The sequence below is a fragment of the Sturnus vulgaris genome, chromosome 3 (assembly GCF_052056855.1).
Source record: "Sturnus vulgaris isolate bStuVul1 chromosome 3, bStuVul1.hap1, whole genome shotgun sequence".
In the NCBI taxonomy this organism is placed as follows: domain Eukaryota; kingdom Metazoa; phylum Chordata; class Aves; order Passeriformes; family Sturnidae; genus Sturnus; species Sturnus vulgaris.
In genome coordinates this window covers 28,072,911-28,098,000 of record NC_142245.1, presented here as the reverse complement: position 1 = coordinate 28,098,000, position 25,090 = coordinate 28,072,911, and the positions used below count along the sequence as shown (strand labels likewise).

General features: G+C 41.3%; 1 protein-coding gene and 1 long non-coding RNA gene across 4 annotated transcripts in view; one reads left to right on the top strand and one right to left on the bottom strand.

Moving 5' to 3' along the window:
* The window catches only part of EPAS1 (endothelial PAS domain protein 1), a 76,027-nt gene that overhangs the window by 17,487 nt on the left and 33,450 nt on the right, over window positions 1-25,090 (bottom strand). Inside the window, exons 2-6 of the mRNA XM_014877266.2 lie at window positions 16,829-17,019; window positions 6,459-6,610; window positions 5,804-5,888; window positions 5,196-5,314; window positions 4,898-5,100 (exon numbers count right to left, since the gene is read on the bottom strand). Of these exons, the coding sequence (XP_014732752.1) occupies window positions 4,898-5,100; window positions 5,196-5,314; window positions 5,804-5,888; window positions 6,459-6,610; window positions 16,829-17,019 (750 nt within the window). The remainder of the gene's footprint in view (window positions 1-4,897; window positions 5,101-5,195; window positions 5,315-5,803; window positions 5,889-6,458; window positions 6,611-16,828; window positions 17,020-25,090) is intronic.
* Window positions 6,632-25,090, top strand: part of LOC148224246 (uncharacterized) — a 34,289-nt gene continuing 15,830 nt past the window's right edge. For all 3 annotated transcript variants that reach the window (XR_015802238.1, XR_015802237.1, XR_015802236.1), the window contains exon 1: window positions 6,632-12,170. This is a non-coding gene — a long non-coding RNA (uncharacterized LOC148224246). The remainder of the gene's footprint in view (window positions 12,171-25,090) is intronic.

Here is a 25,090-nt window from a genome sequence, read left to right as displayed (position 1 = left end):
TGGCTCTCCCAAGATATTAGTGGAAGAAGACTGGGCAAAGCCAAGAGCCTGAGCAGCCCCTGGGCCAGGAGGCAGCGAGTGCTTTAGCACAGGCCCTTGCACTGATCTCGCCTGAACATTGAGGTTTGTCAGTGAGGTGCACCCTCTAAACTCTGTGTGCTCTCCACAGGAGCCTCTTAGCCACACAAAATGCCAAGTGAACACACAGAGGACTAAATGCAAAGGAAGAAGCATCCCATGGTGCTATGAGAAGGAGTACACAGCTAAGAAAGTCAGGAAAATGTTTACGTCCCACAATAACAAGGGATGATTTACGAAACTGAGTTCAGGCACAAGACTTCTACTTTTGTTTAGACACCAGACAGAAAATTGCTCTTTGTGCAAGCTGTGGAATGACAAAATTAGAAAACAAACTGTATGGTGGTTTTGGATGGCATTCCTGTCACGGTAGGCTTTATGTTTCCTTAGCATCTGTAGAATGCTAATTAGTATGATAATAATAATTTTTTGTTGAAGATGACAGGTGGGCTGTGAGGCTGTTTATTTTCCTGTTACCAACTAGTTTCTGAGAACACGAATACCTTTGGGGGGATCTTAATATTTTTGCCAGACTGGCACTTCAGTTTTCTGAGCTAAACTTGTCATCATGATGTACAGAGGTCAAAATCTCAGAAAACACAGTGAAGAGGTGGGCAATAGCCATCTGCAGTAGGAGATCTGTTCCAACTGCCTGCACTCAAGTGTGTTTTGAGCACTATTTCAGTTTCCCTTAAATATACAATACACATAAGTATCTTAATGTTGAATTTCTGGGATATGGAATAAAGGCAGATATTGTGCTTAGGGTACGCAATTAAGAAACAAGCGATCTAAATCCCGTTTCTAGGTTTGTACAACTTTATTTTATCTCTTTGATACATGGCAAAAGAATCAAAACTCACTGCTTCGAGGCTGCATTTCTTACAAGATGAGCTAGTTCAAGTATTTTTGTTTTTCTTAAAATTGTGCTTTTCTGTCCCTTTATAGGAGCACAAAGCTTTTTATTGTATACTTTTTCTTCAGTTAAAATAGTATGGTAAGAACCATCAGGACTGAGAAGTCAGGTTCTGTGAAAGACTGCTCTAATGTTTACTGCTTATAAAAAATAGCTGGGTGTATATTCATCAGGCCCTGTGCAGACTGCGTGAGTAGGGGTGTGGATCTCTCACAAAGTCTTTCTGTATTCAAACTGTTACCTAGTTATTGAAGTTAAATTGGTCTTGAGGGGAACAAATAAAACTAAGTTATACTTAAAGCAGAATGAGTTAACAAAAAAAAGAGAGAGAAAAATAATAAGACTAACACAGACACTATGCCTGGGGTAAAGCACTCTTGTCAGCCTGCTAGAGCAGGCAGGGGGGCAGTCCTGCCAACTAACCACATTTCCTCTCAAAAATATTCACGGCTGCTTCTACTCTAACCCTGGCCAATGGGAAAAAAAACCCCAAAAGTCACTCCCACTCGTTTTGTCTACCTAAATCAAGTTTTTGTTATTAACAAAAGAATTAGGTCACATTTTACTCTTAAATATAACATATACCAAAAGTCAGTTTTGTCAAATGTGGATCTTTGGCTTCAGATATCACCACTTCACTCATCTCCATACTGCATTTTCCCCTGAGCAGGAATAGAAAAGACAGGAGGTCCATTCAAATGCCCGTGTTCTCATTTAACTTAAAACTATTCCCCGAGTATAGGTCAAATGACAAATGGACTTAAATCCTCCTCCAAAGTCCTGTGCCTGCATATTTCTTATTTACTGGGACATAGCTGGAAACAATAAAACTCAGTTTCCTCTCAGTTGGGCACACCCTGGATCCCACATGAATACTCATACGGGAAATCTAACTGGGACCAACAGTATGGCATTTCATCTTCCTGCACGACGCTATTCTGAATCACCACATATCCTCCACTGCTCCTTTTGTCTTCTTCAACTCTATCTCATTAAAATGTCCCAATGACGAAAAAGAAGAAAAGGCTATATAACTAATTGGGTTTCTAGTAATCAGGGAAATATGATCCCCCACAGCAAGCCATGCCTTCAAAGTAAGTGCAGATGCCACCAAGGTAACAAAATTGCCTTCGTGCAAAGGCATGCCTTTTCTTCTGACTAAAGCACCCTCACTGGCAATCCCTCCTGACACAAAAGTATTGAGCAGCTGAACTAAATCCCCACTTGGATTATTAAATTGTACCACTGATCAACATTTCTGTATTACAGCTAGAATAATCCTTCCTGTAAACCACTTAGGCATGATAAGTGAAGCAAAAGAATAGTTTTAAATCACTCTCCAGGAATGGCTGAAGCAGGCATTTAAGAAAACAACCCCTATTTATTATTCATATCCACAAACCTTTTTCTATAGGCTCATCACCTTGCAAAAACTGTTTTAAGAATACAAACATATCCCACCTAACAACTGGCAAGCCATAGGGCCGCATACATAATTTATTTTTGGAAGGCAAATTATATGGGCTACTGTCTCACATGTTTTAAATGATGGCCAGTCTTGCCTGCTTCATATTACATCTACCCTATACCCTCCTAAGGAAAAGCCAACTGGTTTTTGTCACAAAATGCTGTAAGGTAGCCAGCCTATATTTTGCATGTTGCATTGCGACAGACAGAGACTATGAGCTTTCCTAAGGAGATAATACTCAGAAATCCGAGAGTCTCTTTGACTGAGTGTTTTGAAAAATAAAAACCTAATGCTCCCTGTCCACACGAGATGAACTGCAAGGAGGATACCAGGACCACTGCAGAAGCCTGGTAGAAGAGGCACACTGCCCTCAATGATACCAGCCCTGAACTGGAAAGATACTGTCCCTTATGGAGCAATGAGCTGTGTCAGCCCTACTGCATCCTGCAAAAAGAACAGAGTATGTAAAAAAGAGTTCAGGCACCTGACAGGCACATGCTGCCTTCTCTCCTCTGCTCCCCAGACTGGATTTACATTCTTGGCATAAGCTGCTCCTTCAATGCAATTTGTCTAGCAGCACTGAATTTGATAAGAACAGCTGAGTGTTTTGCATTTTTATGTATCTAGTGATGTGTCGCCTGCTGGAGAGAAATCAACATCCCTCTGGGAGGGAAGCGGGGGTCAGGCAGATCTTCTGTGAAGAACCTGAATGGTTTGTGAGGTCCCCTCCTTCTCTGCCCTGGCTATCTTTTTGCAGCTTTACCAAAATCTGAATAACACAGGAATAAAACATCCAACCGAAACTATCCAGTAAAAGATGTGCTACTTTGTAGTGTGGTTTTTAGGGGAAAAAAAAGTTTCAAATCCCTACAAGTTCAATCCTCCAGAGGAAGCAGTTGTATTTCACTGCCATGTAAAATATTTACCCTGTAAATCAAATGCTCACTATTTAAGACAAGGCATAATATATCATTACTTCAAAAATAATTATGGGTATCTTTAATGGGATAGCATCAGTCCCTTTAATTCTCATTTATAATGGCTTATGCATTAAGTCTTGCAGAGACATGTGAATGCTGCAATAAATCCGCTGCTACTCTCCTGTAGCCTGCCACTGAATGGCCCCAGTAATTCAGAGCACATTGCTTTTAATAATGAGTCAGTACCATATTGTTGCTTCTCCCTCCAGCAGCAAAATCCTATTAATATCTCAATATTTTCATGTAAATATTAACAAAGGAAAAGTCTGATTGAAATAGAAATGGTCTGATCATAGACCATTTCTAGTTACTTGCTGTGCAGTTCTCAGAGAGGTCAGAAGGTCAGTCAAAAGTTTCACACTTGCAATTTTGCTTTAATCCGCAGCTGCTAACACTGCAAGTTTATGTGGCTACTTCATCACATTGTTTAAAAAGATAATCTTACTTAGCAAAGTTTAAAAAAACTTTCAAAGGTTGAAGAAATCGACAAAGATGTTGGTCCTCTGAGTTTCTGCGTAAATTGAAAGCATGTGTATAATCTCACTGATAACCCTCAGAGGTTGCTAGCATCTCTGAATTTCAGGAGACAAATTTCTTTAGGCAGAAAATTTCATCTTAAATTCAGGGATGACCTCATAAACTAAAAAAAAAAACAAAACAGAATAAGCCCCAAATCCACAGCAGTTAAGACAGAACTTTCTGGGCAAATGGAGGACAGGAAGACACTTCATGGGAAGGGATCTCTGGCTCACTCACATGCACGGAAGATGGTTATCACAGTACATAGACAGGGAGAAGAGAGAGATGGCATGAATGCCATGGAGATCCCAGGACAAGTCAGGCAAGTGGAGACTAGAGAGATCTCCATTTTCCACTCAAGAATGAAGTGAGCAGGGCAGAGGACAAGCCCCTTGCCTGATCCAAGGTCCTCCTGTCCTGTTCATTTTGTCACTAAAAGGCACAGGGAGATAACCAATAAAGGCTGTTTGCTTTTCATTGAGCAAGAGGCTGCAACTCCACTTCAGAGCAGCAGGTACGCTGGATGCCTTGGCAATTCTTGGTTAATGTAGAGCATAAAGTTCTTGCCAGCTAACTGATAACAACATCCTGGGCCAAACCAACCGTAAAACAGTCCTTGACTAAGGTCCGTATGGCCATGGGACATGTTCCCTAAAATACAGGAACAAGTGCTGAGGGCTCCAAGTTGCCTCATCTTCTGCCAGTAAAACTGAATTCCTCACGTGGCAGGACAAGGAAATACAGCAGGAATACAGTTTCACCCAAACTGAAATTTTTGAGGTGGATTAAGTAAGCCACTAAATAGCCATTTTGGTAACAGGCTGTATTTTCTTCTAGTCCTTGCTTACCAGGTCCACACAAGACATCTGGAAGAACTGCTTGTTTTGTTCAAGAAGATAAAAACACCTTTGGAAATGAAAAACCAGTGGAGCATACCTGTCATCACAGTAGGTGAATTTCATGTCCATGCTATGGCGACTCAGGAAGGTCTTGCTGTCCAGGGGGATGTCGATGTTTGAAGGGTGCTGAATGGGCTCGCACATTATTATAAGGCAGGTGAGAAGAGGCTCCTTATACCCACACAGAGTGTGAGGAGGGCAAGTGTTATACACTTTAACTTGTCCAGTGCAGTGCAAAACCTGAAATAACAAGAAACAAACTTAGGATCTACTTTCTCTCCACATCAAAATGTCTATTAAAATCAAACCCACTTAATTTGGCTCAAATGTTGTACCTTCCATGTGGCAGACTTGAGGTTAACAGTTCTGCCTCTGTTGGTAACAGTGCATTTCATCCTCATGAAGAAGTCACGCTCAGTTGACATCTCTTTGCTTTTCTTTCCAAAGCCTGGCCCTGTATAAGGAAAAGGCAGATTAATTTTCTCATTTTTCTTCTTCATTTCTTCTACTTATAAACATGAAGGATTCAACAGAAATAACAGACTAATTCTCAGGTAATTTACCAGCAGAGACCATCAAAGATGCATCGACCCTTGCAGAGCTCAGACCTAAAACTTTAAGTGGAATTTGAATAGGACTTTGTGCATTTTAAGTCTATGTTTTAGCTTGCAGTATATGAATCTTTCCACAGCGTTGCAACTGAAAACATTATACCTGTCTAAACTTGATGACAGGAAAATACCAAACAAACAGTTCCTTACTACCATCATATTTAAGCAATATTTGCAAAACAAAATGAATCTGCAAAGCACCGAATAACAGCTAATGATTACTGTAGGAACGAAAATTCCTTTTACCATGATGAACAGATCTCTACTGCTAGCCATTTACTTCTTTTGGTTATTTCAAAAACAAACAGGGACTTTCATATTTTCATTATTACCATTTTTCAGACTCAGATTCTCTCGAATTTCTTCATGGTCACATGGATGAGTGAAGTCAAAAATGCTGTGTCCAGTGAGTTCCACCTGTGTGGAAGTAAGAGCTACACATAGCCAAATCAAAGCAGTAGCCAAATCAAAGCAATTGAAAATATTTATCTGTTTTTAAATACAATTGAAATGAAACTGATCACTAAGTGCACCGACAGGATGCTCACAGACACAAATCCCACGACTCTCCCTTTATTCATCCTATGCATAACTCCTCATTTTCTACCCAGAACGATTCTCTTATCTTTGAATTTGCACAGTGCAGTTAACAGTCAACACCACTTGGAATTTTCTACACAGGAGACCACAAAGCAGAAAAGGGGGAACCCAAAAGAGCAGATCTATCCCCTCTGTCCCATCGTCTAAGGCACAAGTAGAATAAACGCCTTCTCATCTCCCCAGTAAGATCTAGGAAGGCAACTTTGCAGTAACCAAAGACACTACAACTTGATAGGAAGGGAGAGGGAACCCACAACCTGCCTGAGAAATAAGACATTTTATTTCCAGTCTTTTTTGCAGTGACACACAGCTGAGTTTTCTGCATTTAGACGAGTTGTTTCTATGAAATGTATTACAAAGACAGGAAAGCGTAAGGGAACAAGTTACCTGGGTAAGACCCATGTATTTGTTGACATTCTCTGACAAAAAGATCATGTCTCCATCCTGTGTCACCACGGCAATAAATCCCTCCAAAGCTTTCAGGTACAAGTTGTCCATCTGCTGGTCTGCCTCTAGTTCATTCTCATTGTCAGCACATACTGAGAAAAAAAAAAAAAGAAAAAAAAAGAAGAAAAAGCATTTAAAGCCTTCAGTACCCCAGCCAGCCTTTTTTTAATGCAAGCACATTTAGTTACAAGGCGACAAAATATTTTTCTGCTGTTAAAATATCCTTTCAACAAACCTCTTCTGGTGGGGCCTTCTGAACAGCATATGAAAAGGATGCCCTTATCACTAGAAAGGCAGGAGATACTTTTCTAAATGTTTTGGCAAATGCAAGACCCTCTCTTCACCTTTTTAGCATGTTTCTGCGAGATATGTTTCCAGTCCCTAACACTGCAGATACAAATGACTGAAGTGCATCTTCTTTGTGCATGTTCTCTTGGCCACTTGCAACATTTGTACCTCCTAACAGGCACAAGGAAGAGGGCAAGCCTTACAGAAGATACTTAAATCCATGCATCCCTAACAAACACCTAACAGGACACTTCCATCAGGTCAGGCTTTCTAAGAAGTTTAAATACAGCTCCGACAAAACTTGCCTAAATAGACCTCTTCACTCAGTACAGACACACCTGTTAACACTACTTTGAATAAAAAAAGTAGAAAACTCCCTTGAAGTAATTCTGGGTAAATCTCTTTGACACCCCATAAATCTCAGTATTCCCTGGAAAACCACAGACCCATCTCACTGATTGATACCTGCTTTTTCATCTGCAGACCACAGAACTTCCTATGCTCCACTCCAAAACCAGACCAAAGTCTGACAAGTTTCATCACCCATCCACACTTCCCCTGTCCTGCAAGGAGAGCCACAGACTCTCCTTATGTCCTAGATGTTTGCCTGTGCAGATTCATGAACACAGGGCAGCTCACTAATTTCTGGGAAAGACATGCCACCTTTCAGCTGACACTTTAGGCTGTGCTAGAATATTTATCACAGCCGGTTTTTTTTGTTTTTTGGGGTTTTTTTTGGTTATACATTTTCCTGGTACCTTTTGGCTGCAGTGTAGTGACAATCAATGGCACCATGATGCCCTCGTTGTGTGTGATCCACGTGGCCCATCTCGTGCCATGGGAGGCAGCACCTGGCAAAACTGCAGGCAAGACGGGGAGAGGGCAGGCACACAAATGCCCATTTATTTCCCTTCTATGCTTTTAAGCATGTCTCAGCTCCATGAATAAGAAGTTGTCAGGGAATGACATGGTGACAGCTAGTATCGAAAAATTTCTGTTTAGGAGCTGGCCCATTAATTTCTTGGTATGGTTTATGGGAAACTTCTGGAATTATTTTTTACAAAACCACTTACAGATATTGTATCTGGTCTGTGTACCTCAGACATGCTGTGGTGAGCTTATCTTTAGTTTTGTCAGTTAGCCTGCACACTGGTGATCAGTCATTGCAAATGCCATAGTAAGGCTCTGATTTTGAAGGGAAAAAAGCAAGTAAAAGAAGGAAAAGCTGCACCTTATTGTCTCAGAATAAGGAATAACCAACTCCAAGATATAGGGCCATGGGTAAGTCCCATCTAGATCGAAGGTGCCCTAGAGCCCATGGAAGCAAGGATGCTGAGAGAAGAGCTGAAGTGATTCTGCTCTCCATGCTCCTTCCTGATGGCAGAAGAGTGCACCCAATTGGGTCCACCACAGTTCTGCTGTCCAGAGGCTCCAGCCATAACTGCATCAGCCTTACTTGCAAGAACAGTGGGACACAAACAAATTTACTGGAGAAGTTGCTCCTCTTTGATGGTTTAATGTTGCAATTTGAGCTTACAGTTTGTTCTGTAGTACACATACTGTTAGCACTTAAGAAAAGTCATTAATTTTTGTTCTTTTCCTCAATGAAACAGCACACTGATCATATTCCTTCATGTTTCTTGTTGAAATACTCATTTTACAAGAAGTCTAGAAGCAGGAATAGGGCATTGCTCTGTAAAACATTACATGGTTTGGGTTTGTTGCTTTTTTGAATAGGGAAGAGGCTGAGCCAAACTAAAGCAGTTTTTACTTTGAAGCACTAAAGAGTGATGATTAAAGGATAAGTTTGATCTATATAGCTCCTGGAACTGCATCTGCTAATGCCTGAGGATGGACTGCAAGCAAACCGAGAGGGATGAGCATTTGCAATGCAGAGCCCAGCAAGCACTGTTTGAAACAGGTAAGTGGTGACAAAAACGATGCTGGCTGCTGCTGCTGCATCCTGCAGTTCCTCAAACACCCCTCCCTGGCAGCAGCCCATCATGCATCATCCAAACAAGGGAAGAAATGGACTCAGCCTCGGAGCTATGGCTAGCACTTGGTTTATCACCCTTTGCCTCTCAACAAGACTGTTAGCAGGGAAGAGAAGATGCTCTCTGGGGATGGCCAGCACAGGCTGGCGATTTATCATTTCACATCCCTGCACTGCAATTCTGGTACACATGCAGGGGCCAGTTCCTCCTCAGTACAAAGCAAATGACTTCAGGAAATTACATCAGGACTAGCATTTAAAATACAAAAAATACACAATAATATATTTGAATAGTATGCACTTTGACCAAAATGACATTTACGAAAGGAAAAAAAAAAAAAAAAAAAGAGGTAAGTGACCATCTGCTCCCAAGCTTGTTTCTGCTGCGTAAAGAATGTCAAGGGTCTTTTTTTACTTTTCCGGAAGCAAACAAATGGTTTATTCAGCAGGGATCATGGCTATAGCCCAAGACAATCAGCCAAGTGTGGGTTCAGAGAAAAAATGACTTTTCAGCTCTAACCCCAGACCCTCCTTTCCATTTTTTTTTTCCCAGCTCATTAAGTTTGCATTAACAAAACACGACCATTCAAAGGCAGGAAGGCTATTCAAAGCACTTGTATTCTTAAATGCCTCCAACAGTGAAAGACAAACACTTTACTTGTATTATCAGATGATTAAGTTTGCTTTTCCATGTATATAAATTATATTACTTATACAAACACACACAGAGGACATGGATCACTCACATCAGGGCTGCAGGTTCAAACCCGTAAGGTCTGAGCTGAGCACAGCACTTAAAGATATAGTCAACTTTAAAGCATGTGCTTACAGGGATTTGTGGGATCAGAGTTCACTGTTTTTATTAAAATTATCTTCGTCCAGCTGGAGGCATCTGTGATGTGGACAGGGAGGAGGGAGAGAAGATTGTGCTGCTGTGCAGCCCATTTAACCTAACCCAAAGGCACGACCAAGGTGTTTTGCAGACACACTCCACTGGTAACTCAATAAACCTCACTGCACCCCTTCCTTTCTCCTCAGCAGCCTGGCTGCAGCAAGAAAGGGGAGCTGGCAGATATGGGTTTCTTGTAGTACTTAATAGGGCATGCTCACATTTCAAAGACGAGGAAACTGCAGGCGCTATCAGGCACGTAAATGTGGGTGCCAAGTACCTCCAGAGCCACTCTGCTGCTGTCGCCCATCTATTCCTTTCCTATCCCCCCAGCAGCTCCAGCACTGGGGAACACCCCAAAGGTGCTCATGTGTTCCACTGTTTCCAGGTTCTTTGCAAACACAGCCCCAGAAGGAGTCACCTGTGCTGATCTGCTGAAGCAGAGCAGCTACCTGAGGATCCTAAGTCTGCAGCAAAGAAATATGCTGGGCTGCACTGTGGCTGCCCTGGTATGCCCTGTATCAGGTAACTTGGTATAATTATAGTAATATAAATAATTAATAGGGGTCCCTCCTAGGGAACGTGCTCGAATGCTGACACTGCAGCCATTTCTCCCGTGGAAACCACTAGCTACTAATACACAGAGGATATACACACTTTAGGAGAGTGATACATCAGAAACAATTCAGTCATTGCCACTAGCAAAAATCTAGTTTGTTTCAGAAAGAATCTTAAACAGATTCTGAAGCAGATGCAAAACAAATAATGGCATGGCTACTGCAAGCTGCTCCCTGAAATCCCTATTGTGTTCCACTTTGCTTTAAATTGTCTCCATTAATTTACCTTGGAGCTGAACTGGAGCATTAGCATAAGAAAATTCAGCTTCAGATGGAAAATATTTGAGAAAGCTGGGACCAAATGGAAATGGGAAGTTAGCATGAGGAGGTGAGAGCAGAACTTCAGCCTTGGGTTTCCAATAGGTCTGAGGTCACTTTATCCAGAGAGCAGCACCTCATGAAGACTTGCCAGGTTTTTGCAGGTCTTCAGGAACGTTAACAGTGGGACTCAGTTTATACTGGTTTTTGGGGGTGGGGCTTTTTTGGATTTTTTTTTTTTTTTGTTAGTATTGCATTCCAAAATAACTGCTAGATAAATTTTGAAATAAGGATGTGTTTCTTGGTTTTTTCCTACAACTTTTTCCACCCCAGCTAAAGGGAGTACCTCAGTTCAGGCTCTATGACAGTATAGCAGGGAGACTGGACTGCAAATATGCCAGTTTAAATTAACAGCTTATTCAGCAGAATGAAGTGCTGTAATATTTTTATTCATATTATAGCTACTTGATTGAACCCAGCTGAGATTGTATTCATGTAATGCTGGAAAGCCCATACAGGAGGAGAATCCCTGTCTAGGGGAGACTGGGAGATGTTGAAACATGTCAAAAAGCCTCGTAAATCTGCTGCTATGGCTTTCCTGGGATGACTGTCAGAGCTACAGGAGAACCAGGAACAGAGCAATGGTGTCCCATGTCCCAACATTTGATGGGTCATCCACTGCTCACTTTGCCCTAAGAGTTTTAATACAGTATTTTTTTGGTCCATGTCTAAGTCTGCATTAAATTTTGGTAAGTATTTATTTTGACAAATTTTCTAATCACCAAATAGAATTTATTCATTGACAAGAAACTTTGAACTGTAATGGCAAATGCTTATTGCAGTGTTTATGATAGCCTTTTATGCTAAAAATAACTTTTGTAAACAAGCTTTGATTAATTCTCACTGTCAGGATGTGCACTGTTCCCAAGTTTAAGAACACTTTTTCCGTAGATGCTTGCTCATTTCCTTCAGTCCAACCTCTTGGAACGAGTCTGACGACTCAAAAATCAGGCTTCTCCTCAAAAGAAATAACTTTGCAGGTATAAACAACCTCCTAGAAAACAGTCTATAACTCCTCTCAACACCTTTGATCTGACTCAAAGGGGTCTTTCTGGTCAGTTCAGAGGTAGACAATGATAAAATGTGTTTCTCCTGGAGGTCACATCATCACCTGCACAGAATTTTCCTGGCTTTGTCTCTCATCCTGGTTCCTATAAGTACCACTAAGTTGCTTACATATTGTACATAACTGATACCCGGCTACAGCTGCCATTCCAGTGGAGTGTTGTAAAACCTGCCTGACACCAGCAGGCAAGAGTTAGGGAAGATCTAACAGCAGCTTCATCCTGCATCAGAGAGAGAAGCTTTGAGACAGACTTGTCTCTTCCTGGTTTCTTGTTTTCCATCAAAGGAAAGTGACTGATTTTTTTTCCCCTTTTTTCTGTCTTGACAGGGCAGTACATCCTGTTCAAGGGGATATTTTCAATGTGTTCAATAAAAGCTTTCAATTTAGATACATCAAGAAAAAGCTGCTCTTAACTTGAAGCTTCCTGAAGGGCTCTTATCTCCATGTGCACAAGCAATCTTGGATAAAGAAAACACTTATGGTTAGTGTTGTTTTGATTGCAGAGTTTGTATCTAGCCAAATCATTCAGAATGCTGCTCCCAGGAACTTGGAGTCCTGCAGCCATTGGTGTTGAATGTTCGGAATACAGCACCCATCAGACCAGGCTTTGAGTCCCATGGGACCTTTGGGTGCACCTTCCCTGAGAGGGGACATCACTTCAAACAGTGAAGCACTCAGCACCCGACTCACTCTCATTTGTAGCAGCATGGTTGGCATAAAACTATTTTTCCAATTTAATAAAAGCAACCAAGTAGACATGCTATTTTTACAGCACTGTTTTATGCCACAATGGTCTGACATTAGAGGCAGCTTGTCCAGACATTCAAAAACAATGCCCACATCGGTTCTCCCTACAGTCTGTCCTCTCCCTTAAAAGCCTAGAGAAAAGCTATTTTTTCCCTTTCTGCTCCCTGCTGGCTTTCCGGCCCTGTTGTCTCCCTCCCTTGAAACCTTCACACTGGCTTCCTTGTGGCCTCCCTTCTCCCAAACAACTTCCTGTCTGTATCCCTGTTCCCTCCCCATTTCTGCTGTCTGCCTGCACAAGAACAACTCCCAGCCAGTTTCCTTTGCTGGATTTCTGCACAGAAAAGACACTCGGGTGACCACACAATTGGGATGGGATTAAGGCAAGCCAATAAAATTGTGTTTGCCTGATTATCTTGATTAAAAAGTCCATGGTCCTGGCACAGAGAAACTCAGTGTATTAAAGAGTTCTGGTTCCTGTAACACCTTTAGCATCAGCATGGTTCAAATAAACACTTAAAATTATTGGCACTGTGCATATAGGCTTCCTAAAATGGATTCTCCTCCTCATTTTCAGACAAAAAGAGAACATCTGAGACAGCCTTAGCAACTATCACAATGTTAGCTGTTAACCAAGGCAGCCATTCTTTAGCAAAAGCCATTATTTCCCTTTTGCCGTCTATTAGCTCCCAAAAAAACCATTAGCCTTACTTACTAGCTGTACTAGAAAATAATATGGGAAAAGTACTCCTAATAGTTTTTATGACCACACTAAAGAACATAAGATCCCAAATCTAAAAACTCCACTACTGATAAGCATCAGAATGCCTATTTTCAGCAGCAATTTTATGGGATCAAAACCTTTACTTGAAATGAGCAAAGATCAGTTCTAAATTTATCCCAAACATTTGAATGTGACGATGGCAAAGATGTATTATGCCAACAGAATTAGGAGACACCTTGAAAAATATTTAAGATTGTCGTAATTAAATATTTCTACTTAGCATTCCAATTATACCGCGTACTGTTCTGTGCGCAACATGGAAACAGTATTATAAAGCTATTGTTTCAGTTTGCTTCCTGTGATACTAATCTCAATCAGGCCGTCAGACGAACAGCCTGCATTTCTAAATGTTAAAGGCTTCCTCTCCAACATTCCCACACAGAATTGCCTACTGTGAAAATCAAAGGGAAATGTGTTACTAAGTAAAGCAGCAACTTTTATAAAGCAAAACCTGGTATTTTTTACCCTTTTGAACTCTGAGATATACAACCAGCTATTTCCTATTATGATAGGATACAAGGGCCAAGCTCAGGCCCTGCAATGCCTGCGGGAGACGTGCACTCTGCAATCCAGAAGTCAGGATTTTTCGAGGCACGTAGCAGGAGAGCTCTCAATGAGGGCTCAGATTCAGGGCTCTGCCATTCACCTGTTGGAAGAATGTGGGCATCGATTTCCCTAGGTCTTGGCTTCCCAACAGATAAATGATCATTATGCAGACACAGCTAACAAACCAGCCCAAGTTACACAAGTGAAAAGCACTATTCCGACTCAGGGAATAATAGGAAAGGGCATGAGACACTCAATGCCAGCGGAGTGAGACTGGCAAGTTGCCTGTGGCCATCTCCAAAATCCCACCTGGAGCATCAGCTTGCAGAAAGATGAGGGTACAATCCTGGGAAAGGCCTTGTTCTCTCTGCTTCAGGCAAAATTGCCTTAAAACAGAGAGATGTGTTTGAGAATCGTGCCCACAAACAGTAACACAAAATAAAATACAGTATGCTAGTGGGTTTTGATAGACTAAATAAGAAACAAGAAAAATGGTAACCAAGCAGTAGTTTTTTCTCTATTGCGTTCTGAAGCTTTTTTTCCAAGCTGCAGCAAATGTCATTTCAATGTCCAAATTCGTGACAGAACAAATACACTCACTTAACTCCAGTTTACAATTAGATGTCCAGCCCAAATAATCAAAGCCATTTCAATAAAGAGAACATAAAGCAAAGAGGGGATTTGCAGGCTTGGGTGGGCCTTTGCTTCTATGCAATTCCATCTCCCCATTTCCCAGTATATCCATCAAGAGATGTCACAGTGTTCCCCCAGCTCCCTGTCAGTCAAACCAGACTTCTCAAATGCAACAGTGTATTTATGGTGAAATTCCAGGCTGCTAAACATGCACACAAAACCTTTGCTGCAGCTTTGCTTGGGGCTCGGAAAGGGTCCAAAGCAGAAGAACAGAACAAGCACAAACATCACCCAAGCCCAATTTCCATCTTGCTTCACACTCGTTGAAACAGGATAAGCAGCAAATCTCTTGATCTGTAAGCCTCCAGCTGCATCAAAAACCAACCACTCTGAATTAAACTGGACAGCCTTCTAGTGAAAGCCAGTGTCCTTAGAAAGACAGACATTATTCAGAGGCCCACAAAGATAAAATCTTTAATTTATATGTTAGCTATACTCAAAATAGTAGATGAGCAGCAGACAAGGTTTTCTGACTTGAGTTCTTTAATTATCATGTATTTTCATGATCAGAAAATAATACCCAGAAAATTCATCCTTTTAAAGTTCAATTCCTCAGAATAGAAGCATCTAAGATTTTGAAACCGTTATCTACACCTCTGGTGCCTAAAGATGCAGCCATGGATAAATCTGCATTTTTACTAACAACACAAATTTTAATGAGGGGATTTACTCCAAGTTAATATTTGGACTGAGGAAGTGAGTGCACCATATTTAAGGCTAAGCAAAAAACTAATATAGAGAAAGCATGAAATGTTAAAGTACAGCCTGTCACTACTGTAACATTTTAATTCCAGATTATTTTCTGCTGCTGGGTACTGGTGGTACTTAAAGAAAATGTGAATTGTCTACATGAATCACATTATTTTTCAAATACCGTCACAGAAATATGTCTCAGAAAAATCATATCTTATGTGTATGTATGAATATTATACCCTTATACTGAGTTGTTCATACTATCAAATAATGAGTCCAAGCCTTAACACCATAGAAGCATCAAAATAACTATTACTCAGGAGATTTTTCCTCAGAAATGTAAATTCATTTGAAAAGTTCACTTTAATCTTAGCAGGTTAGCAAATGTGTTCTTCTGATGATGACTGCATCCAACTATTTCATGTCAGTTTTCACAGGCACGCACATTACTTATATTATTGGTTACAACCTCTCAGAAGTTTACTTTTCCTATGGTGTGTCAGTGTCCAGTTTGTGCCATATAAATATTTGAAAAGCTGAGGCTGTGTTTTTATGAGAAAGTTACTAACAAATTGGCTTTGTTTAAGAACATTTACCTATTTACGCAACTTCTTCAAGTATTAGTTACATGACAAAATCAGAGATGATTTCCAAACACTGTTCAGCACATAAACCTTTCTTTTCCAGACGTACATGAGAAAAGCACATTCTAAAAGATAAGATAAAAATACCTACATTTTATACAGTAGGCTTCAGCAAAAGCCAAAACAAGTGCCACAAGAAATTACAGCGTGCGCAAAAGCAGAACTGAATTTGCCGTATCTTTCAGACTAACCAACAACAAACCAACAGCAAATTCAACTACAAAATGGGATGCTTCCTAATAACATTTTTTAAAGTAATTGCTCTCATATGACTCAACTTTTCTGTGTAGAGGAAGTGCAATCATGACCTTATTGGGAGTCTTGCCATTAATGAAGGAAAAGACAAAATTCTGGGGTTACCATTCACAAACAATGCAGGCATTGTTTTCTTAACGTATTCTCGACACTCATAGGTCACGGTGTGAAAGTTCTGGAAACATCAGTTGTTTTCATTGATCTTACAGGCTACTCAAGCCATGTAAGTCCATCAAAGTGGTTATTCAAGTATAGGGGCAAAATAATAATATTCCTAATTTTATCAGTTTTCACAGGCTATAAAACTTATGCTTGTTCACGTTTCCTACTAATCTAGCATGAACAAAACTCTGATTGTGTAGAATCCACTCCCATCAAGTATTTAGAAGTTGTTTTAGCTATCTTAGTATGGCTTGTTTAAAGCATCCTACCTACTACTCTTTGCCAGTGGATAGCACAATTACTCCTTTCAAACAAAGTACTGGACCTTCAGAGCATCCCAGCTGCTGTTTGAATGTGCAGGCACAAACATGCTTGCCACACCAAATCAAAAATTATTTGTTTCAGCATGGAAGCTTAAGGCATATGTTTGAATTCTGATTAAACTCTTAAAAGCTCAAAATCTCATAATTGAGATTAATAAGCCATATTCAAGAGTTCTCAGAGGTTGTATTTAGAGAGGCAAAAAAACCTGTGTTAATTGTTATTTTGGTAACCCTGTAGTCAGAGAGGAGCATGCATAATCTTACCAAGCTGCCAGTTCTTTTAGCCAGTTCTTACCTGAAGACAAAAGCTTGTGAGTCCGTAGGAAACTGATTGCCAGGCGCATTATGGATGCCTTGTCCAGGTGGGAACTGATGTTGTGGGGCAGGGGCAGCTCATGTGCCAGTTCATAGAAAACCTCGGTCTCTTTGCTTCTTCTGCATCTTGCTGCATCTCTCGATTTCTCCTTCCTCCGTTCGGAACTGCTCCTGATAGGTAAAGAAGAGAAAGGAAAATGCATTTCTTGAAATACAGTTCTCAACTTGTGAGGCATTTACAACAGTGTATCTTCTCAGCAATGAATCCATTCTGTCAAGTGTTTGCAATCAATTGGCCAGGCTTTAATACCTATTTGTGCCATTTGAATGGGAATTAGGAGAGGACTGCCACAGCTGGAAAGGGCTCCCATTGTACATGAGTCAGCCCTGAATCCCCACGCAGTACAACAGGATTGAGATCTGCCTTAGGCAAGAGATTCAAAATGAAACAGCAAACCATTGCTTCTGGGATTCAGGAAACATTTAAAATAATTTTTTTTGTTTGTTCCATCTAAATTTACTTATTCTGGGACAGGGTGGCAATCCATTTTAAAGCTAGAATAATTACAGCGAATATGGCTGTGACATAGATCCAACAATGTTGTGGTGTTTCAATGGCTGCACTCCACATTAAAATAAAAGTAGTAGTAGAGTATCAAATTATGTTGGTCTATAGAACTGTCTCAGCTCTTAATCCAGAAAACTTGTCCAGAAAGCCATCTTTCTTTGACCATGAAGGGCACACAATGAAAAATACTGTTGCTTGCAAGATAGCCGTGATAGCTTCCTTGGAGAAGGTGTTCTAAGTAAATCACGATCTCTCCATTGTCTATGAAAATTGATTCCTTCTTGAGTAAAATAACATAACCAATAAAGCCAACCTTCTTCAAACTGCATGGAGAACAGAAGGGCAGGAAATAACAAAGGGGAAGACATTTCGTGAAGCAAGTATGCAAATTTAAGCCACCAAGGGACACAACGCTAAATTTAACATGTGAGAAGCACAAGGAATACATTTATAATGGTTCTAGGACAGGCTATTTTAAGAGCAAACTCAACTGACTCTAAGATTCTTTAATGAAGTACAGTTCTTATTTCAGAACATGAAGCATCTGAATCCATTTAAAACCATGAGCCATTTCAACCCCACGTAGCTCTGTTGATACTACAGGTTCCTACATTTGCACAAGTTGAGGTTTTGCAGTTGAGGATCACAGAGGCATCAACACAAAATACATTTCAGGCTGACACTTGCACCAGTGCCACTTGGCTGAGCACAGAACAGGGTGCTAAGTAGAACAGTTCCACTGTTTTTGCTATTTTGGCTGCACATGCTTTTCTAGAATCACCAGCAGCACCTGCCACCACTCACAAGGCTCCCAAAAATGAAGCAGCTTATAAATTGTCTTTTCCAACATCAATATAAAATAATGAGCCTGTAAACTAAAAATGGACCAACCAAAAAAACCCCACCACCCTATCAAAACAAGGAGTTTCAATAAATATATTCTGTTGCATGAAGATTATGATGAAAACAAGTATTAATTGCATTACTTAATTCTAGAAACTTTCAATCATGATTGGTCTCATGCAAAACTGCCTAAAATAGAGAAAGAGTATTAATCCATAGCAGAGTATTCTAAAGAAGATTACTGTTTCTTGAAGACCTAGACAAAAGCAAAAGCTTCTAGCACTGAAACCACAGGAGGCTTCATAAATTAGTAAGAAGGAAAAACAGCCAGGACATGCATTAAATGACAAGAGTAAAGTCACAATAAGGTGTTTACTGGGGCTCAACAAGGCTGGACACTCAACATAATAATTCAAAGCAGGAGGAAGCACACAACACATCAGCAGAGCTCTTGTGCTGCAAAACAGAAGAAGCTGGGCACATGTGGGATCAGACGGGTGCTCACTAGTGGGTGTGCTAACAGGGCAAGGGGGCTCAGATTCCTGCTGTATCTTCTCAAGATCAGTGATCAGCCCTCAGCAAACCTCTTTCACAATTATTTTGCCCACGGTGACTGTTTTATAACATGGTCTGTGTTACAGGAGGCATGTGCTAGAGGAGACCTACACACATTTCAGTACATAATGGCAGGATCCAACTACAGTAATTACTTCAAGGGTATTGCCAAAGCGAACATCAACCCACCTAAGTTTAAAGGAAATTCACAAGGTGACACTAACTCATTACTTTTTTCTAAGTAAGAGTCATACTACATCCATGTTAAAAAAGAAGTCCCTTCTTAAAACTATCTGAGAAGATACAACAAAAAATACCCCATGTTCTCCTGGAGCAGGTGGTGGCTACAGGAGAGTCATGTATAATACTTATACTGATGGTACTTTCAGAAACACATCTTGCTCTCTAAAGAAAAATGTGCCTACTCTGTGCCTATAGAGATGCTAGACTGGGAACAAATCTCAGTTTCTAATTATACCAAGAAAATAAAAGAGTTGAAGCAAAACAAAACCAATCAGAACAAGAACTATGTAGCAGTATTTGTGAGTATTTCCCATTGTCACTTGAAAAATATAACTTCAACCATAAATGTTTGAGCTCTGTTCTAAATCTAGAGACCACAATTTTCACATTAGAACCAACTTGGGCAAAACAAGATCCAATCCCCCATTTAATTACAACACTTTGGGAACCAAGGCCAAAGCCAGGTCACAATTTATACAGTAAAAACAAGTTGTATAAGACAGGGTCCCACATGACACCACTGCAGCCACAAAGAAAAATATTTAGTTTTCTAACCTCTGTAAATATAATTTTGAAGTGTGGCTAATGAGACAAGCTGGTTTCAATAACCATGGGTTGCTCAAGGTTTCTAATAATTAACACTATGAGCAGAGAAATATTTTCTCTCTATCTGTTACAGATGCTTTCCCTCAACACTGCTCCTGACTGTCCTGCTGAGGTCCTCTGCAGAGAGACATCTCTGTTCATTACACACCACACAAGAGCTTTCTCACATCAGAAAACAAGGGGAGGAATCAGCCTGGTTGCTTTCAAAAGACTCTTCTGCTCATCCATTATAATTTTAAATAAACAAACAACTTGCCCATTAAGCATTTCCCCTTGTGGCTTCCTGCACCTCAATTTTCCTCCCCATCTCCCCTCACACAGCACACCCTCGAGTCGTGTTGCTGTTGTAGCCAGGGCAGTGTAAGCCCACCAAGACCCAAAATGCCCCCATGCCATTTCCCCACTCAAGACCTCCAGCTCCGTTTGCTTGCTGTGCCTCCCAGGAATGTCCACGTCAAAGATGGTCATTCTGTGCTTACTTGTCCTGGTTTCAAAAAACTCCCAAAATTGCAGCTGAGTGACAGAATTCTGCAAAGAGTAGTATTTTCATGATTTTTGTTTGCAGACTGTAGGCCATATATAATAATTCTCTCTGCAGCTACCCTCACATGATTAGCATTTCACCCTGGGTGAGGCTGGACCACCCATAGCTGGAGAGTGGTTAGAGTGACTGCTCAGCAACCTGCATGACTGAGGGCCAGGAGACAAGAAAGGCTGACACTGAATCCTCTTCACACATCACCCGGGTAATAAAGAGGCCTGAGCTCTACCTAATTTATGAATCATTCCCTCCTAGCACATAAACCACCCACTTATGTGGCAGAAAGAGAGCACACGCGTGCGTCACCGCTTGGAGAAAGCGACGCAAGCAGAAACCTCACTCATTCTGACAGATTTCTAAAAGTGCAGAGGGAAGAGAAAGCCACCCATACACTGGCCCAAAGCCCCAGGGTACTCCAAGATAAGCCTCTGGGGAGCTCCTGGACACTTGCTCCTTCTGGAGTCCCAGGATCGGGCAGGATAAGACTCAACTGCACTGCACGTGAACTCTCACACTGCAATCACAGCATAGCTGGTCCCAATAAACCAATAAAGGAATGGAGAAACTCGAATTTCTTTTGGAAATTGAGAAGTCAATGGGTCCAATTGGAAGCCATTGGTCTCCAATGGAGACCAATGGGTCTGGTGACTCCATTCAGGACTTGGCTACATAAAAGATGGTCAGGAGACTTGGGAAGGAACAGGGAGATGCTGCCTCCCAGCAAGGACTCTCCGACGGCTGCTGGATGATGTGTCAGTGCTGCACTGCTTATGAACATGCAATCCATTGGGAATGGAAGAGTTCTGGAGGCACAGGCAGTTCTGTGACATAGAACACAAGTACAGCACTGTAATCTCAGGATGGCTGTTTACATGATTTCCCACTCTCTCCTGGTAGGTTTAATTTTCACTCTGAAAATAGAATTTATGGGCCAATGCACGTGAGAAAAGATGACAAACAACTAGCAACTGTTAGTGCTCCCAGGTGAAGCTTCCATATTTTAATAAGCAGTTCTCCATGCTCCTCCCTAGAATCCAAACACCAAACTAGTCCCAAGGGTACACCTATGCCCAGGAACAGAGCTTTTGATCCCACTGGGTGCAAACACCTCAGGTGATGCAGGAATGCCTTGCATGGGTCTCAGGAGCCAGATTCCTATCTCTTTGCTCATGTCCGGCAGGCCCTTGCAACAGAGCTTCACTGAAATCAGCAGGAATGCCTCCAGACAAAGGTCTTGCACACCCGAGGTGAAGATCACAATCTGACTTTCTGAAGCCTCTTACTGCAGGACTGGAAACTTCAGGGGCGGCAACTTATTAGCAAAACCTGAAGCCCCACATAACCCATCTGGTTTAAACAATCCTGCAAAACTACCATGTCAGTTTAGAAATTACCTTCCCAGTGCCCACTGCTATGACAGCTCCAGGCTCCAGCAGCCAGGAAACCAGCTGAGGCAGCCAGCCACAGCCAGGGGCTGCACTGCTGCCACTATCCTGCTGCAGCATCCTCAGAAGGTACGTGTGACCTAGAGAGAGGAAGGATCAGCCCCACAAACGATGGGGGCACACAGATCATCCCCCGCCTGGGAGCTTCGGCACACGGTCCCAAGTTTGGTTAGGCACCCACACAATCCTCCTCAGCTCAGCAGCCAGGGACTGAGCTGAGGTTTCAGTCCTGTTTCCACTGACTGTGACTGTATTCACTCTCAGCAGTTTCAATCCCACCAGTACTTCATCTCCACCAGTAATTCCTGCCCACCACTTCCACCCATACACCTGCCTCGTCCTTCCCACGGGCTGTTCCGACCCCCTCAAAGCCCTCGGTACCCACTCAGCTGATGAGAGTGCCAGGCAGTCAGCGTCAGGGGTCCTCCCTTCTGTCAAGGACATTGGTGGCCTCCTCTAAGCTGATGGAGGGGACTTGCCAGGACAGCAATCTTCTGCTTGGGGTTTCGCGGCTCTTCACAATTCCATGTGGGTCGATACCCAGGTTGTATACACACACACACACGCACACAAACACACACACACTTGTTTAAGATTCAGCAGTGCAGCAACTGCACGGAATTACACTCCCACTGTGCAGGCTCCAGATCACAGACGCTTTCAGAGAAACTGAAATGCACACCTTGCAGAAAAATATCTCGCCAGTAACCTGGTAGCTTTCAGTCGCAGCTACGCTCTGTGTGACACATCCGGACAGCACTTTGAATTATGCAGTTCAGACAGACCCGCTTGAGTTTACTTCATGATTTTGGTGACCCTTGGACTTTGCTTCAAACTGCCATGTATGCAAGCCAGTAAAACAACAAGCATATTACTTTATATCCAATGGCTGGTTATTAAATGTTTCTAGCTTCAGCACTTTAAAGGTCAAGAATCCACAGTTAATTAAGTTGTCACATGAAATTTCTCTAGCAAATGCTCATTTCGAATGGTTTAGAGTTAAAGCATCAAATGCTAACTTGTAGAACAAGAAAAATACATTCTGTGGATGCAAAGATAAGAAAATACTTTACAGTACAGATAAATGAAAAAGTCAGAGGCTTAGAATAAAAAAACCTCAAACTAAAACCTGTAAAAACTCAATAAAAGCATTTTAACAGACAGTACTACCTTAGATAACAAAAAATATTTATTTCAAACTAGCAAATCCATTTTTTGCTGAGTTTATATTTTGCGTTACTTTCTGTTTGGTAATTCCCTAGTTGATTTGAACCAGAATAATAAAAAAGGAGTTTTGCTGACTGTGAGGCACTCCACAGCTATCTCAGAACCACACCACTTGACTACTCCAGAGATGTGCTTGCAGACACCAAGCACCCAGCAATCATGCTTACTTAGCCTTAAAATTCCTTTAAAAAGTATTTGTAACCATTCTACCTGACAAGCAGTTTATTCTGGATGGCATGCTGTGCGTTTGAAAGCTCCCTCCATTAAAGTAATAAAAGTGACCATCGGTAAATAAAAAGTGCTGGAATCAGCAATTTACTCACTCCCCACAAACTCGAGCCAAACTAGGAAAGCTGTGAAGGAAACCCATACACAGTGCCATGCAGATCCCTCCTTATACCTCTTTGCAGTGAAAATAGCTATTTCTAAAGTCTCAGAAGACACCAGATGCCCAGGTTCAGCACACCAGCAAGAGCCAAAGGAAAGGAAAGGACACAGAGTTAGTTTTCAGGTAGAAGAAAAAAATCCCAAAACCAGTTTGAAGTACGTGGAGTGCTCATGGAGGGCAAGTGCTAAAGCAGCTTTGCTGCCCACTGGGATACAGTACCCAGTACACAGACAAAACAAACTCAAAGGACGCCAAAATGGGGAATTTGTTAATAAAGGAAATGAAAGTTCGAAGGTAACAAGAAAGGCTACTAACAGAAAGGGCTATTACAAAAAAAAAAGGAAATTAAGTATTTTCCACCCTTCCTTTAAAGCTGCCCTAACTTACAGTAAGTCAGCACAAGCTCCTTGGCTTGCTTGAGGAATTTCTTGTGTTTCTGTACATGCAAATTAAATAACACATGCCTGCTAGTTCAGCAAAGCTTGGCAACTACTGCCATAGCAATATTGATGCAATTCCTTCACCAAAGTTTAAAACCAATGGTTAGATGATAGGAAAATGAGAAATCTGAGTGTCTCAGTGACAGAAGAGGGAAGAGTCTGCATTAAGAGTGAGGAACTCACTTCCATTCTCATTAGGATACTTGGCACAACAACAGAGGATTTGGCTACTACAATTACAGTATCAAGAGATGAGGCCTAAATGAATACCAAAGTCTTGGTTCCTTCGAACATATTTATGATTCACTAAGTCCAAGACCCTCACAGATGACAGTAACACAGCCAGGAATAGGTTTTCTTTACAGAGGATAAATTTATATGTACTTTAAAAGCACACATAAGACTAAAACTTCTCCAGTGTCTGAAGTTCTGATTGTACCTTTAGTCATAATAATTAAAATGTATTGTATTTGTATTTTATTTATTTTCATAAACATTCTTGGCACTGATTTCTGGAAAAAAAAAAAAAGAAAAAAGTACTAACACAAAAAGCATTATATCTATACAGTTTTAAAATGTTTATAGCACTGGCATCTTTTTTATACCACAAACTGCATTTAATGCAGCTACTAAAAGTAAAACACTTTGCAAGTGCAATTTAAGGTAGCTCTGTAAATACTAAAGTTATCACAACAACTGTGTAGCACTTTGGAAGTTCAATGTTGCAAACCTGACTGAGGCTGCAGGAGCACTGACATTTTTGAAAGCATTTAGGTTCACAATATGTCAACAGAGTCTGATAAATTTAATCACAGTAAGCAAAACAATGTCTAAGGATTTATGTTCTTCCTTTTTTTCTCTGGTTTTATGAGTACCTTGAACAGAAAGATAAGTATTAGGATTTCGGCAGCCATTAATCTCTTCCTGGATTATTTTACGATGCTGAGAGTGCCAGCCTGTCCCGCAGTTGCCACGCCAGCACAAGCCCGGTACCTCAGAGGATGTGCCAAATGCTTTGTGATCGGGGCATGGCACAGCCCCATGGAACCACCTAAGGCCCACAGCGTGCAGAGAAGATGCCAGGCTGCTGATCAGCTCTTAGAGCAGATAATGGCACTGCCTTTTTGCCTATATTAGGGCTAGGTCACTTTACTCTGGCCTAGTTTTCAGGAAGTGCAGTATCCTGCTCCAAGTCACTGCATGCCCAGAAAGCACCAAACACCAAAAACAGCTCTGGGTCACCTTTGCAAAGCTGCTGCAGCCCACGTTTAAAACAGATCAGTCAAACACGTCCTCCATCTTCTCAAATATTAAGGACATTTCAAAAGAAACAAGGAGGACAGTATATAGTCAAATCTCAGTGGACCAGCCAATCATCTCAGCTCA